This window comes from Ascaphus truei, unplaced genomic scaffold (assembly GCF_040206685.1).
Source record: "Ascaphus truei isolate aAscTru1 unplaced genomic scaffold, aAscTru1.hap1 HAP1_SCAFFOLD_385, whole genome shotgun sequence".
NCBI lineage: Eukaryota > Metazoa > Chordata > Amphibia > Anura > Ascaphidae > Ascaphus > Ascaphus truei.
In genome coordinates, this window is record NW_027456715.1 from 214,707 (window position 1) to 231,462 (window position 16,756).

General features: G+C 57.1%; 1 protein-coding gene across 1 annotated transcript in view; it reads left to right on the forward strand.

Moving 5' to 3' along the window:
• The first annotated feature begins 367 nt into the window (after positions 1–367).
• Positions 368–16,756, forward strand: part of PLOD3 (procollagen-lysine,2-oxoglutarate 5-dioxygenase 3) — a 135,797-nt gene continuing 119,408 nt past the window's right edge. The window contains 2 exon segments of the mRNA XM_075583818.1: positions 368–552; positions 10,949–11,040. Coding sequence (XP_075439933.1) covers positions 462–552; positions 10,949–11,040 — 183 coding nt within the window. The 5' untranslated portion in view covers positions 368–461.

The following is a 16,756-nucleotide window of genomic DNA, read 5'->3' on the forward strand; positions in this document are numbered from 1 at the left end:
TCTGATTGGCCAACACTCGTCCTAGGCTAGAGATATGTTTTTATATATATATACTCACAACACGGCACTACAGAAATGAAGAGTCAGACACACAGACAGTTAACACGTGGCACCCGCCCCCAGCCCCCCTCACAACACTGACACCCGCCCCCAGCCCCCCTCACAACACTGACACCCACATCAGTCTCCGCTCTAATCCCCACTCCTGATTGGCTGCAAACCAGCAATGGGACGTAGCGATTGGCTGCCTGTGACAGCTGCCGTGCTCTGATTGGCTGCTCACAGGTGGGCGGAGGTTTTCATTGACTGGGCGAATGGGGCCGCTCTTGCTGCTGATTGGCTGCGGCGTGTGCCTGTCCCGCCCTCTGGCTGCCTGACCCCTTGGTGGGTGGGGCCTAGATCCCCGGTCTTTCCTGGCCCTGGAGACCGGCTCAGAGTGCGTGTGACCCGGCCAGGAGAGGATGGCTTGTCCCGGTGCCGGAGCCTTCGTGTTCCTGCTGCTCTGCGCGGCGGCTGCGGGGGAAACCCCGAGCAAGGAGGCGGTGCGACCCGGTGAGGGGTATATCATGGGGTAATTAGAGGGGAGGGGGTATATCATGGGGTAATTAGAGGGGAGGGGTATATCATGGGGTAATTAGAGGGGAGGGGTATATCATGGGGTAATTAGAGGGGAGGGGGTATATCATGGGGTAATTAGAGGGGAGGGGTATATCATGGGGTAATTAGAGGGGAGGGGTATATCATGGGGTAATTAGAGGGGAGGGGGTATATCATGGAGTCATTAGAGGGGAGGGGGTATATCATGGGGTAATTAGAGGGGAGGGGTATATCATGGGGTAATTAGAGGGGAGGGGGTATATCATGGGGTAATTAGAGGGGAGGGGGTATATCATGGGGTAATTACTTGAGTAGTTAGATGATGTGTGGTATTACTGGGGTAATTAGAGGGGAGGGGGTATATCATGGGGTAATTACTTGAGTAGTTAGATGATGTGTGGTATTACTGGGGTAATTAGAGGGGAGGGGGTATATCATGGGGTAATTACTTGGGTAGTTAGATGATGTGTGGTATTACTGGGGTAGTTAGACGGTATGTGGAGTTAATGGGGTAATTACTGGGGTAGTTAGATGGTGTGTGGTATTACTGGGGTAATTAGACGGTAATGTGGAGTTAATGGGGTAATTACTTGGGTAGAGGGATGAGAGGTAGTTGGCGGGAACAGTTACTGTGGGATGGGGAAGCTGGTCTGATTTTAGGGAGAGGGGCAATTACTGTAATAATTAGAAGCAATGAGCTATTTAATAGGGCAAATTGAGGAATTGGCAGTAACGGGGCCGTGTGGGGGGTGGGGGGAGTATTTACTGGGATAATATACGGGTAGTTGAAGATATAGATATAGAGGTATTGATACCATGTTAGCCGAGCGTAATAATAAAGAAGGAATAGACGGTGCCGTTCTGTGGCTAACGAGACGCTTTTATTTGTGCGAGATTTCCAGATACTGATCTCTTCTTCTGGCGATGGTACAAGGAATAAAGCAAGCAAAGGGTTAACTTACAAACAGTGCAGCCTGGGATGTGATCTGTGCTTATCCCTCCCCCGTGTGTAGGTGCGATTTATGGCTAGAGGTGTTAAATGGTCCCTGAATCTTAGTGATGTAAGAGTAATAGGACAAGCTTTCGAGAGTTTTCCTCTTCCTACGGTCAAGCAATACTGATTATACAAAGGTTTCTCTGACTTAGACAGGGATTGGGGGTAAGGAAGAATAAAGGACAGAGATGTTTGTGGGGTGGGGGAGACAGTGGAAGGGTGTTAAAACAGAGATAAGGAAGGTGAGAATTGGGGATGGGGGGCTGTACATCCACAGCAGCACTGGGGGGGCAAGGTATACAATGGCAGGGAAACAGGGCGGACAATTACAACAAATTATAATAGTGTGTGCGAATGTCTGCATTAAGTCCGTGTGTGTATGTGTGTGTATATATATATTACTGTGGAGGGTTTTAGTCACTTTTTTTTACCCACCATAACCTTAATAGTCGTGGTGATTACCGACTCTTATCTCATTTGAGCAAATGTCAGCGAGCCAACCTCACACTGATGAGACCCATCAAGGTTGAAACATGTCTGTGAGTGGGTTAACTGGCTTTGCATCTCCCAAGTCCTTGCTTAAAAGATGTGTTTAAAGCAGCATGCATTGGCTAAGGGTTGCTCATGTAATGTGAGCATGAGATAAAAGGTGGCACTGTGTGCTCATTTGCATGTCATTTCCCAGAATCCCTTGCTGCAGTGGAAGTGCTGTTTGCTGGGTGATAATGGTGAAAGACAGGGTTGCAGACCTGTCTAAGACATGCAAATGAATATACAGGAATATTTACAGTTGCTTTATGCTTTACTGTGGAGGGTTTTAGTCACTTTTTTTTACCCACCATAACCTTAATAGTCGTATATGTATATATATATATATATATATATATATGTATATATATATATATATATATATATGTATATGTATATATCTATATATATATATATATATATATGTATATATCTATATATATATCTATTACACCCATTAAGGTTGAAACGTCTGAGAATGGATTCTCTGGCTTTGCATCTGACTCCCATGCTGTGCTTTAAAGCTGTGTTAGCAGCGAGCATTAGCTTATATGGGCTCCATGTAACAATGGATTTTCAGACAAAAAGGTGACACATTGTGTGCTCATTTGCATGTCATTTCCCAGAATCCCTTGCTGCAGTGGAAGCACTGTATGCTGGGGATAATGGTGAAAGGCAGGATTGCAGACCTGCCTAAGATATGTAAATGTGCTCACAATTGGACTAAAAAGGTATGTCATAGGACAAGCTTTCAAGAGTTCTCCTCTCCTTCAGGTCAAGTGGTATTGCCTGACCTGAAGAAGAGGAGAACTCTCGAAAGCTTGTCCTATGACATACCTTTTTTATTGGACTAACAATTTATCACCTAATAGTGCAGAATAAATGAGTTCTTCAGTATCGCAACTGGACTAACACGGCTATTTTCTGATATATATATATATATATATATAAAAAGCATTTTGTTAGCCACAGAACGGTATCATCTATTTATTTTTTGATTATTGAAGCTCGGCTAACACGGTACTGATACATATATATATATATATATATATATATATATATATATATATATATATATATATATATGTATCTATATATATATATATCTCACACACACACGTTGCAGCACATAATTATGTGGTTACACTTTCTGCTTCCTGGAGGCATTAAATATCTGAGCTGAGCACATACCAGGAAATTTTGAGTGTCCTGCACTCCCGTCCCCTAGGGCATCTGAAAAAACCTGCAGGATCATCCCTCACTCTTCCACCCTACAAGATTTCCACCTCCCGTCCCTCTCGGGGACACACATTCCATCTTATTTTCAGCCATCTCAAAGAAATCCTATTCATTATGATTGGTCAATGATGTGTTTAAAGGGTCAGTCCCACATAGGGGCAAAGTGACCTAATGACAGGGACGTGTTTAATGTGTTAAAGGGACAGTCCCACGTAGGGGCAAAGTGACCTAATGACAGGGACGTGTTTAATGGGTTAAAGGGACAGTCCCACGTAGGGGCAAAGTGACCTAATGACAGGGACGTGTTTAATGGGTTAAAGGGTCAGTCCCACGTAGGGGCAAAGTGACCTAATGACAGGGACGTGATATGGTTAAAGGGTGCGGTAGAACATTTTGGGGGTCAGAGACTGAGACTTTGTCCTTGGAAGGCTCTTGGAAAGAAGAAGATGTTTCCATGAATGTATTACATGGAAGGAAGGGGAGGCTGGGAATGAGATGTGTATACACACACACACACGTAATATATATTCTCTCCTGCAGTTCTTTCCACGCTCCTCCTCTTGTTCCCCTGTAATGTTTCCTTCCACACAATGTTCCTTGGAATAAATCCCACATTCTTGTCCCCATCGCAGCACAGCTGTTAAACCCATCATCTCTCTCCCTCGCCCCCTCGCTTTATATATATATATCTCTCTATCTCTGACAGAGTACGCTACGCTGTACAGAGGATTCTGCTGGCACCCTGCCCCGATGAGCTTACACTCTAATATTCCAGTCTGAGGCACAGGGAGATAGTGATTTATCTGAGATTGCAACAGCTGTCTGGGATTTGAAACTGGTTCATATTATCCCTGAGCTACATCTTCAGTCTCTTCTCTTCCCCCCCCCTTTTTTTCTCCCCTATTTATCTTCCCCTCCCCTTTTCTCTCTCCTCTTCACTGTCTCTGCCCCTCGTTCCCTCTCTCTCTCTCACCTCATACATTCCCCTGGCCCCTCTCTCTCGCTCTCCCCCTCTCTCTCTCTCACCTCATACATTCCCCTGGCCCCTCTCTCTCGCTCTCCCCCTCTCTCCCTCTCACCCCATACATTCCCTTGGCCCCTCTCTCTCCACCCCCTCTCTCCCTCTCACCCCATACATTCCCTTGGCCCCTCTCTCTCCACCCCCTCTCTCCCTCTCACCCCATACATTCCCTTGGCCCCTCTCTCTCCACCCCCTCTCTCCCTCTCACCCCATACATTCCCTTGGCCCCTCTCTCTCCACCCCCTCTCTCCCTCTCACCCCATACATTCCCTTGACTCCTCTCTCATTCGGCTGTTGGTAACTGGATCCCAAACTTTTCCAGGCTTATTTAGTGAAGGAATAAAGGGTTTCTTTGTTTCACTCTAGCTGCCACGTTTAGAATCCTAATAACAAGGAGCACAGGATTCTGGGACAGACCCTTTAAACCTATAATAATCCAGTGTGTGAGACACCCCTCTTATCCCATCACAGGGGGGCGCTGCTGACCCTATTATCTTATAGGAATCCTGTGTGTGAGACGCCCTCTTATCCCATCACAGGGAGGCACCACTGTCCCTATTACCTTATAGGAATCCCGTGTGTGTGAGACGTCCTCTTATCCCATCACAGGGGGGCACCGCTGACCCTATTACCTTATAGGAATCCCCTGTGTGTGAGACGCCCTCTTATCCCATCACAGGGAGGCACCGCTGTCCCTATTACCTTATAGGAATCCTCTGTGTGTGTGAGACACCCTCTTATCCCATCACAGGGAGGCACCGCTGTCCCTATTACCTTATAGGAATCCTGTGTGTGACACGCCCTCTTATCCCATCACAGGGGGGCACCGCTGACCCTATTACCTTATAGGAATCCCCTGTGTGTGAGACGCCCTCTTATCCCATCACAGGGGGGCACCGCTGTCCCTATTACCTTATAGGAATCCCGTGTGTGAGACGCCCTCTTATCCCATCACAGGGGGGCACCGCTGTCCCTATTACCTTATAGGAATCCTGTGTGTGAGACGCTCTCTTATCCCATCACAGGGAGGCACCGCTGTCCCTATTACCTTATAGGAATCCTGTGTGTGTGAGACACCCTCTTATCCCATCACAGGGAGGCACCGCTGTCCCTATTATCTTATAGGAATCCTGTGTGTGTGTGACGCCCTCTTATCCCATCACAGGGGGGCACCGCTGTCCCTATTATCTTATAGGAATCCTGTGTGTGAGACGCCCTCTTATCCCATCACAGGGAGGCACCGCTGTCCCTATTATCTTATAGGAATCCCCCGTGTGTGAGACGCCCTCTTATCCTATCACAGGGAGGCACCGCTGTCCCTATTATCTTATAGGAATCCTGTGTGTGAGACGCCCTCTTATCCCATCACAGGGAGGCACCGCTGACCCTATTACCTTATAGGAATCCTGTGTGTGTGAGACGCCCTCTTATCCCATCACAGGGGGGCACCGCTGTCCCTATTACGTTATAGGAATCCCGTGTGTGAGACCCCCTCTTATCCCATCACAGGGGGGCGCCGCTGTCCCTATTACCTTATAGGAATCCTGTGTGTGAGATGCCCTCTTATCCCATCACAGGGGGGCACCGCTGTCCCTATTACCTTATAGGAATCCCCTGTGTGTGAGACGCCCTCTTATCCCATCACAGGGAGGCACCGCTGTGCGCTGAAGGGAGACCGCCTGCAATAAGGGCCGTGTATGTGGGACCTCCTGCTCTTCTGTAACATGGGCTTGTTGAGGGCTGTCCCTAACTGACCCAGAGAGAGACGTGCTGAAGGGAGACAGCCTGCAATAAGGGCCGTGTATGTGGGACCTCCTGCTCTTCTGTAACATGGGCTTGTTCAGGGCTGTCCCTAACTGACCCAGAGAGAGACGCGCTGAAGGGAGACCGCCTGCAATAAGGGCCGTGTATGTGGGACCTCCTGCTCTTCTGTAACATGGGCTTGTTCAGGGCTGTCCCTAACTGACCCAGAGAGAGACGTGCTGAAGGGAGACAGCCTGCAATAAGGGCCGTGTATCTGGGACCTCCTGCTCTTCTGTAACATGGACTTGTTCAGGGCTGTCCCTAACTGAACCAGAGAGAGACGCGCTGAAGGGAGACCGCCTGCAATAAGGGCCATGTATCTGGGACCTCCTGCTCTTCTGTAACATGGGCTTGTTCAGGGCTGTCCCTAACTGACCCAGAGTGACACGCTGAAGGGAGACAGCCTGCAATAAGGGCCGTGTATCTGGGACCTCCTGCTCTTCTGTAACATGGATTTGTTCATGGCTGTCCCTAACTGACCCAGAGAGACACGCTGAAGGGAGACCGCCTGCAATAAGGGCCGTGTATCTGGGACCTCCTGCTCTTCTGTAACATGGACTTGTTCAGGGCTGTCCCTAACTGAACCAGAGAGAGACACGCTGAAGGGAGACAGCCTGCAATAAGGGCCGTGTATCTGGGACCTCCTGCTCTTCTGTAACATGGGCTTGTTCAGGGCTCTCCCTAACTGAACCAGAGAGAGACGCGCTGAAGGGAGACAGCCTGCAAAAAGGGCCTGTATCTGGGACACCCTGCTCTTCTGTAACATGGACTTGTTCAGGGCAGTCCCTAACTGACCCAGAGAGAGACACGCTGAAGGGAGACAGCCTGCAATAAGGGCCGTGTATCTGGGACCTCCTGCTCTTCTGTAACATGGACTTGTTCAGGGCTGTCCCTAACTGAACCAGAGAGAGACGCGCTGAAGGGAGACCGCCTGCAATAAGGGCCATGTATCTGGGACCTCCTGCTCTCCTGTAACATGGACTTGTTCAGGGCTGTCCCTAACTGACCCAGAGAGAGACGTGCTGAAGGGAGACCGCCTGCAATAAGGGCCGTGTATCTGGGACCTCCTGCTCTCCTGTAACATGGACTTGTTCAGGGCTCTCCCTAACTGACCCAGAGAGAGACGTGCTGAAGGGAGACCGCCTGCAATAAGGGCCGTGTATCTGGGACACCCTGCTCTTCTGTAACATGGGCTTGTTCAGGGCTCTCCCTAACTGACCCAGAGAGAGACGCGCTGAAGCGCTGAAGGGAGACCGCCTGCAATAAGGGCCGTGTATGTGGGACCTCCTGCTCTTCTGTTAAATGGACTTGTTCAGGGCTCTCCCTAACTGACCCAGAGAGAGACGCGCTGAAGGGAGACCGCCTGCAATAAGGGCCGTGTATCTGGGACCTCCTGCTCTTCTGTAACATGGACTTGTTCAGGGCTGTCCCTAACTGAACCAGAGAGAGACGCGCTGAAGGGAGACCGCCTGCAATAAGGGCCGTGTATCTGGGACCTCCTGCTCTCCTGTAACATGGACTTGTTCAGGGCTGTCCCTAACTGACCCAGAGAGAGACGCGCTGAAGGGAGACCGCCTGCAATATGGGCCGTGTATCTGGGACCTCCTGCTCTCCTGTAACATGGACTTGTTCAGGGCTCTCCCTAACTGACCCAGAGAGAGACGTGCTGAAGGGAGACCGCCTGCAATAAGGGCCGTGTATCTGGGACACCCTGCTCTTCTGTAACATGGGCTTGTTCAGGGCTCTCCCTAACTGACCCAGAGAGAGACGCGCTGAAGCGCTGAAGGGAGACCGCCTGCAATAAGGGCCGTGTATGTGGGACCTCCTGCTCTTCTGTAACATGGACTTGTTCAGGGCTCTCCCTAACTGACCCAGAGAGAGACGCGCTGAAGGGAGACCGCCTGCAATAAAGGCCGTGTATCTGGGACATCCTGCTCTTCTGTAACATGGGCTTGTTCAGGGCTGTCCCTAACTGACCCAGAGAGAGACGCGCTGAAGGGAGACTGCCTGCAATAAGGGCCGTGTATCTGGGACCTCCTGCTCTCCTGTAACATGGGCTTGTTCAGGGCTCTCCCTAACTGACCCAGAGAGAGACGCGCTGAAGGGAGACCGCCTGCAATAAGGGCCTGTATCTGGGACACCCTGCTCTTCTGTAACATGGGCTTGTTCAGGGCTGTCCGTAACTGACCCAGAGAGATACGCTGAAGGGAGACCGCCTGCAATAAGGGCCGTGTATCTGGGACCTCCTGCTCTTCTGTAACATGGGCTTGTTCAGGGCTGTCCCTAACTGACCCAGAGAGACACGCTGAAGGGAGACAGCCTGCAATAAGGGCCGTGTATCTGGGACCTCCTGCTCTTCTGTAACATGGATTTGTTCATGGCTCTCCCTAACTGACCCAGAGAGAGACGCGCTGAAGGGAGACAGCCTGCAATAAGGGCCGTGTATGTGGGACCTTCTGCTCTTCTGTAACATGGGCTTGTTCAGGGCTGTCCCTAACTGACCCAGAGAGAGACGCGCTGAAGGGAGACCGCCTGCAATAAGGGCCGTGTATCTGGGACCTCCTGCTCTTCTGTAACATGGACTTGTTCAGGGCTCTCCCTAACTGACCCAGAGAGAGACGCGCTGAAGGGAGACAGCCTGCAATAAAGGCCGTGTATCTGGGACCTCCTGCTCTTCTGTAACATGGACTTGTTCAGGGCTCTCCCTAACTGACCCAGAGAGAGACGCGCTGAAGGGAGACCGCCTGCAATAAGGGCCGTGTATCTGGGACACCCTGCTCTCCTGTAACATGGACTTTTTCAGGGCTCTCCCTAACTGACCCAGAGAGAGACACGCTGAAGGGAGACCGCCTGCAATAAGGGCCGTGTATCTGGGACCTCCTGCTCTTCTGTAACATGGACTTGTTCAGGGCTCTCCCTAACTGACCCAGAGAGAGACACGCTGAAGGGAGACAGCCTGCAATAAGGGCCGTGTATCTGGGACCTCCTGCTCTTCTGTAACATGGACTTGTTCAGGGCTGTCCCTAACTGACCCAGAGAGAGATGCGCTGAAGGGAGACAGCCTGCAATAAGGGCCGTGTATCTGGGACCTCCTGCTCTCCTGTAACATGGACTTGTTCAGGGCTCTCCCTAACTGAACCAGAGAGAGACGCGCTGAAGGGAGACAGCCTGCAATAAGGGCCGTGTATCTGGGACCTCCTGCTCTTCTGTAACATGGGCTTGTTCAGGGCTCTCCCTAACTGACCCAGAGAGAGACGCGCTGAAGGGAGACAGCCTGCAATAAAGGCCGTGTATCTGGGACCTCCTGCTCTTCTGTAACATGGACTTGTTCAGGGCTGTCCCTAACTGAACCAGAGAGAGACACGCTGAAGGGAGACAGCCTGCAATAAGGGCCGTGTATCTGGGACCTCCTGCTCTTCTGTAACATGGACTTGTTCAGGGCTGTCCCTAACTGAACCAGAGAGAGACACGCTGAAGGGAGACCGCCTGCAATAAGGGCCGTGTATCTGGGACCTCCTGCTCTTCTGTAACATGGGCTTGTTCAGGGCTCTCCCTAACTGACCCAGAGAGAGACGCGCTGAAGGGAGACCGCCTGCAATAAGGGCCGTGTATCTGGGACACCCTGCTCTTCTGTAACATGGGCTTGTTCAGGGCTCTCCCTAACTGAACCAGAGAGAGACACGCTGAAGGGAGACCGCCTGCAATAAGGGCCGTGTATCTGGGACCTCCTGCTCTTCTGTAACATGGGCTTGTTCAGGGCTGTCCCTAACTGACCCAGAGAGAGACGTGCTGAAGGGAGACAGCCTGCAATAAGGGCCGTGTATCTGGGACCTCCTGCTCTTCTGTAACATGGATTTGTTCATGGCTGTCCCTAACTGACCCAGAGAGACGCGCTGAAGGGAGACCGCCTGCAATAAGGGCCGTGTATCTGGGACCTCCTGCTCTTCTGTAACATGGACTTGTTCAGGGCTCTCCCTAACTGACCCAGAGAGACACGGTGAAGGGAGACCGCCTGCAATAAGGGCCGTGTATCTGGGACATCCTGCTCTTCTGTAACATGGACTTGTTCAGGGCTCTCCCTAACTGACCCAGAGAGACACGGTGAAGGGAGACCGCCTGCAATAAGGGCCGTGTATCTGGGACCTCCTGCTCTTCTGTAACATGGGCTTGCTGGGAAAAGGGCGACGCCCACATCAAGGACTTCTGTTTTTGTTAACCCATTATATGCTGAAGAAAAGCGCTGTTATGGAGCAAAAATGATTTTTTTTGCTGGCTGAAATAAAAAGCCTATACTCAGAACACCACGTGTCGTTGCATTGTCCCGGCAACAGACATATTTTCATTACAGAGATGTTACCTAGGTTTTCGTGCGTGTGTGTGCGTGTGTGTGTGTGCGTGTGTGTGCGTGTGTGTGTACGTGTACGCACGCACACAAACAAACATTCCCCTCCCGCCTCTCTTCTCCCAACGGGACAGTGTTTACCAATGACAGTATAGTGTGCGGTACGCAGCACATAGGAATGTTACACACACACAGTTCCTGACCCGCAGAGCTTACAATTATTTTTTTGTGGCTGAGGCAAAGGGAGCTAAAGTGACTAGCCCAAGGTCAATAGGAGCCGACACCGGGAACTGAGCCCGGCTCCCCTGCTTCACACTCTGTGTTCCCAGTCAGTGTCGTTAATCACTGTGTGTGTGTGTCCCTTTCTCTCCCTAAATCTACGTATAATCTGCGTGTGTGTATATAATATATACTGTCCCCCCAGATAAGCTCCTTCTTGTCACAGCAGCCACAGAGCACACTGAGGGTTATCATCGTTTCCTGCGCACAGCCAGACACTTCAACTACACAATCAGGGTGAGTGATTAGAGCACACTGTCTGCCCCCCTCCCTCCCGCGCTGTGACCCTCTCTCCCGCGCTGTGACCCTCTCTCCCGCGCTGTGACCCTCTCTCCCGCGCTGTGACCCTCTCTCCCGCGCTGTGACCCTCTCTCCCGCGCTGTGACCCTCTCTCCCGCGCTGTCCCCCTCCCTCCCGCGCTGTGACCCTCCCTCCCGCGCTGTGACCCTCCCTCCCGCGCTGTGACCCTCCCTCCCGCGCTGTGACCCTCCCTCCCGCGCTGTGACCCTCCCTCCCGCGCTGTGACCCTCCCTCCCGCGCTGTGACCCTCCCTCCCGCGCTGTGACCCTCCCTCCCGCGCTGTGACCCTCCCTCCCGCGCTGTGACCCTCCCTCCCGCGCTGTGACCCTCCCTCCCGCGCTGTGACCCTCCCTCCCGCGCTGTGACCCTCCCTCCCGCGCTGTGACCCTCCCTCCCGCGCTGTGACCCTCCCTCCCGCGCTGTGACCCTCCCTCCCGCGCTGTGACCCTCTCTCCCGCGCTGTGACCCTCTCTCCCGCGCTGTGACCCTCTCTCCCGCGCTGTGACCCTCTCTCCCGCGCTGTGACCCTCTCTCCCGCGCTGTGACCCTCTCTCCCGCGCTGTGACCCTCTCTCCCGCGCTGTGACCCTCTCTCCCGCGCTGTGACCCTCTCTCCCGCGCTGTGACCCTCTCTCCCGCGCTGTGACCCTCTCTCCCGCGCTGTGACCCTCTCTCCCGCGCTGTGACCCTCTCTCCCGCGCTGTGACCCTCTCTCCCGCGCTGTGACCCTCTCTCCCGCGCTGTGACCCTCTCTCCCGCGCTGTGACCCTCTCTCCCGCGCTGTCACCCTCTCTCCCGCGCTGTCACCCTCTCTCCCGCGCTGTCACCCTCTCTCCCGCGCTGTCACCCTCTCTCCCGCGCTGTCACCCTCTCTCCCGCGCTGTCACCCTCTCTCCCGCGCTGTCACCCTCCCTCCCGCGCTGTCACCCTCCCTCCCGCGCTGTCACCCTCCCTCCCGCGCTGTCACCCTCCCTCCCGCGCTGTCACCCTCCCTCCCGCGCTGTGACCCTCCCTCCCGCGCTGTCACCCTCCCTCCCGCGCTGTGACCCTCCCTCCCGCGCTGTGACCCTCCCTCCCGCGCTGTGACCCTCCCTCCCGCGCTGTGACCCTCCCTCCCGCGCTGTGACCCTCCCTCCCGCGCTGTGACCCTCCCTCCCGCGCTGTGAACCTCCCTCCCGCGCTGTGACCCTCCCTCCCGCGCTGTGACCCTCCCTCCCGCGCTGTGACCCTCCCTCCCGCGCTGTGACCCTCTCTCCCGCGCTGTGACCCTCCCTCCCGCGCTGTGACCCTCCCTCCCGCGCTGTGACCCTCCCTCCCGCGCTGTGACCCTCCCTCCCGCGCTGTGACCCTCCCTCCCGCGCTGTGACCCTCTCTCCCGCGCTGTGACCCTCTCTCCCGCGCTGTGACCCTCTCTCCCGCGCTGTGACCCTCTCTCCCGCGCTGTGACCCTCTCTCCCGCGCTGTGACCCTCTCTCCCGCGCTGTGACCCTCTCTCCCGCGCTGTGACCCTCTCTCCCGCGCTGTGACCCTCTCTCCCGCGCTGTGACCCTCTCTCCCGCGCTGTGACCCTCTCTCCCGCGCTGTGACCCTCTCTCCCGCGCTGTGACCCTCTCTCCCGCGCTGTGACCCTCTCTCCCGCGCTGTGACCCTCTCTCCCGCGCTGTGACCCTCTCTCCCGCGCTGTGACCCTCCCTCCCGCGCTGTGACCCTCTCTCCCGCGCTGTGACCCTCTCTCCCGCGCTGTGACCCTCTCTCCCGCGCTGTGACCCTCTCTCCCGCGCTGTGACCCTCTCTCCCGCGCTGTGACCCTCTCTCCCGCGCTGTGACCCTCTCTCCCGCGCTGTGACCCTCTCTCCCGCGCTGTGACCCTCCCTCCCGCGCTGTGACCCTCCCTCCCGCGCTGTGACCCTCCCTCCCGCGCTGTGACCCTCCCTCCCGCGCTGTGACCCTCCCTCCCGCGCTGTGACCCTCCCTCCCGCGCTGTGACCCTCCCTCCCGCGCTGTGACCCTCCCTCCCGCGCTGTGACCCTCCCTCCCGCGCTGTGACCCTCTCTCCCGCGCTGTGACCCTCCCTCCCGCGCTGTGACCCTCTCTCCCGCGCTGTGACCCTCTCTCCCGCGCTGTGACCCTCTCTCCCGCGCTGTGACCCTCTCTCCCGCGCTGTGACCCTCTCTCCCGCGCTGTGACCCTCCCTCCCGCGCTGTGACCCTCCCTCCCAGTCCCACTTCTGCTCCTACGTGGGACTGACCTTTCACCAAACCTCCCCCTCCTTCCCTTGGAACCTCGCCGGACACCCTCCTTGCTCTCCCCCCCCTCCTTGCCTCCCCCCCCCTCCTTGCTCTCCCCCCCCTCCTTGCTCTCCCCCCCCCTCCTTGCTCTCCCCCCCCTCCTTGCTCTTTCCCCCCCCCCTCCTTGCTCTTCCCCCCCCTCCTTGCTCTTCCCCCCCTCCTTGCTTTCCCCCCCCTCCTTGCTTTCCCCCCCCCCTCCTTGCTTCCCCCCCCCCCTCCTTGCTTTCCCCCCCTCCTTGCTTTCCCCCCCTCCTTGCTTTCCCCCCCTCCTTGCTCTCCCCCCCTCCTTGCTCTCCCCCCTCCTTGCTCTCCCCCCCTCCTTGCTCTCCCCCCTCCTTGCTCTTCCCCCCACCTTGCTCTTCCCCCCCCCCCTCCTTGCTCTCCCACCCCCTCCTTGCTCTTTCCCTCCCTCCTTGCTCTTCCCCCCCTCGCTCTCCCCCCCCTCCTTGCTCTTTCCCCCCCCTCCTTGCTCTTTCCCCCCCCTCCTTGCTCTTTCCCCCCCCTCCTTGCTCTTTCCCCCCCCTCCTAGCTCTTTCCCCCCCCTCCTTGCTCTTTCCCCCCCCTCCTTGCTCTTTCCCCCCCTCCTTGCTCTTTCCCCCCCCTCCTTGCTCTTCCCCCCCCTCGCTCTTCCCCCCCCTCCTTGCTCTTCCCCCCCCTCCTTGCTCTTCCACCCCCTCCTTGCTCTCCCCCCCCGTCCTTGCTCTTCTCCCCCCCCGTCCTTGCTCTTCCCCCCCCCCGTCCTTGCTCTTCCCCCCCCCGTCCTTGCTCTTCCCCCCCCCGTCCTTGCTCTTCCCCCCCCGTCCTTGCTCTTCCCCCCCCGTCCTTGCTCTCCCCCCCCCCCCGTCCTTGCTCTTCTCCCCCCCCGTCCTTGCTCTTCCCCCCCCCCGTCCTTGCTCTTCCCCCCCCGTCCTTGCTCTTCCCCCCCGTCCTTGCTCTTCTCCCCCCCCGTCCTTGCTCTTCCCCCCCCCCGTCCTTGCTCTTCCCCCCCCGTCCTTGCTCTTCCCCCCCCGTCCTTGCTCTTCCCCCCCCGTCCTTGCTCTCCCCCCCGTCCTTGCTCTTCCCCCCCCCCGTCCTTGCTCTTCCCCCCCCCCTGTCCTTGCTCTTCCTCCCCTGTCCTTGCTCTCCCTCCCCCCCTGTCCTTGCTCTTCCTCCCCTGTCCTTGCTCTTCCCCCCCCCCGTCCTTGCTCTTCCCCCCCGTCCTTGCTCTTCCCCCCCGTCCTTGCTCTTCCCCCCCGTCCTTGCTCTTTCCCCCCCCGTCCTTGCTCTTCCCCCCCCCCCGTCCTTGTTCTTCCCCCCCCCCCGTCCTTGTTCTTCCCCCCCCCCCGTCCTTGCTCTTCCCCCCCCTTGCTCTTCCCCCCCCCGTCCTTGCTCTTTCCCCCCCCCGTCCTTGCTCTTTCCCCCCCCCGTCCTTGCTCTTTCCCCCCCTCCTTGCTCTTTCCCCCGCTCCTTGCTCTTTCCCCCCCCCCCCTTGCTCTTCCCCCCCCTCCTTGCTCTTTCCCCCCCCCTCCTTGATCTTTCCCCCCCCTCGCTCTTTCCCCCCCCCCTCCTTGCTCTTTCCCCCCCCCTCCTTGCTCTTTCCCCCCCCTCCTTGCTCTTTCCCCCCCCCTCCTAGCTCTTTCCCCCCCCTCCTAGCTCTTTCCCCCCCCTCCTAGCTCTTTCCCCCCCCTCCTTGCTCTTTCCCCCCCCTCCTTGCTCTTTCCCCCCCCTCCTTGCTCTTTCCCCCCCCTCCTTGCTCTTTCCCCCCCCTCCTTGCTCTTCCCCCCCCTCGCTCTTCCCCCCCCTCCTTGCTCTTCCCCCCCCTCCTTGCTCTTCCCCCCCCTCCTTGCTCTTCCCCCCCCTCCTTGCTCTCCCCCCCCCCTCCTTGCTCTTCTCCCCCCCCCCCCGTCCTTGCTCTTCTCCCCCCCCCGTCCTTGCTCTTCCCCCCCCCGTCCTTGCTCTTCCCCCCCCGTCCTTGCTCTTCCCCCCCCCGTCCTTGCTCTTCCCCCCCCCGTCCTTGCTCTTCCCCCCCCCCCTGTCCTTGCTCTTCCCCCCCCCTGTCCTTGCTCTTCCTCCCCTGTCCTTGCTCTCCCTCCCCCTGTCCTTGCTCTTCCTCCCTGTCCTTGCTCTTCCCCCCCCGTCCTTGCTCTTCCCCCCCGTCCTTGCTCTTCCCCCCCCGTCCTTGCTCTTCCCCCCCGTCCTTGCTCTTTCCCCCCCGTCCTTGCTCTTCCCCCCCCCCCCGTCCTTGTTCTTCCCCCCCCCCCCGTCCTTGTTCTTCCCCACCCCGTCCTTGCTCTTCCCCCCCCCTTGCTCTTCCCCCCCCCGTCCTTGCTCTTTCCCCCCCCCGTCCTTGCTCTTTCCCCCCCCGTCCTTGCTCTTTCCCCCCTCCTTGCTCTTTCCCCCGCTCCTTGCTCTTTCCCCCCCCCCTTGCTCTTCCCCCCCCCCTCCTTGCTCTTTCCCCCCCCTCCTTGATCTTTCCCCCCCCTCCTTGCTCTTTCCCCCCCCCTCCTTGCTCTTTCCCCCCCCCCCTCCTTGCTCTTTCCCCCCCCCTCCTTGCTCTTTCCCCCCCCCCTCCTTGCTCTTTCCCCCCCCTCCTTGCTCTTCCCCCCCCTCCTTGCTCTTTCCCCCCCTCCTTGCTCTTTCCCCCCCTCCTTGCTCTTTCCCCCCCTCCTTGCTTCTTTCCCCCCCCTCCTTGCTCTTCCCCCCCTCCTTGCTCTCCCCCCCCTCCTTGCTCTCCCCCCTCCTTGCTCTTCCCCCCCCTCCTTGCTCTTCCCCCCCCCTCCTTGCTCTTCCCCCCCCCTCCTTGCTCTTCCCCCCCCCTCCTTGCTCTTCCCCCCCTCCTTGCTCTTCCCCCCCCTTTGCTCTCCCCCCCTCTTTGCTCTTCCCCCCCCCTCCTTGCTCTTCCCCCCCCCTCCTTGCTCTTCCCCCCCCCTCCTTGCTCTTCCCCCCCCCCTCCTTGCTCTTTCCCCCCCTCCTTGCTCTTTCCCCCCCCTCCCTTGCTCTTCCCCCCCCTCCTTGCTCTTCCCCCCTCCTTGCTCTTCCCCCCCCTCCTTGCTCTTCCCCCCCCTCCTTGCTCTTCCCCCCCTCCTTGCTCTTCCCCCCCCTCCTTGCTCTTCCCCCCCTCCTTGCTCTTCCCCCCCTCCTTGCTCTTTCCCCCCCTCCTTGCTCTTCCCCCCCTCCTTGCTCTTCCCCCCCCTCCTTGCTCTTCCCCCCCCTCCTTGCTCTTCCCCCCCTCCTTGCTCTTCTCCCCCCTCCTTGCTCTTCTCCCCCCTCCTTGCTCTCCCCCCCGTCCTTGCTCTCCCCCCCGTCCTTGCTCTCCCCCCGTCCTTGCTCTCCCCCCGTCCTTGCTCTCCCCCCCCGTCCTTGCTCTCCCCCCCGTCCTTTCTCTCC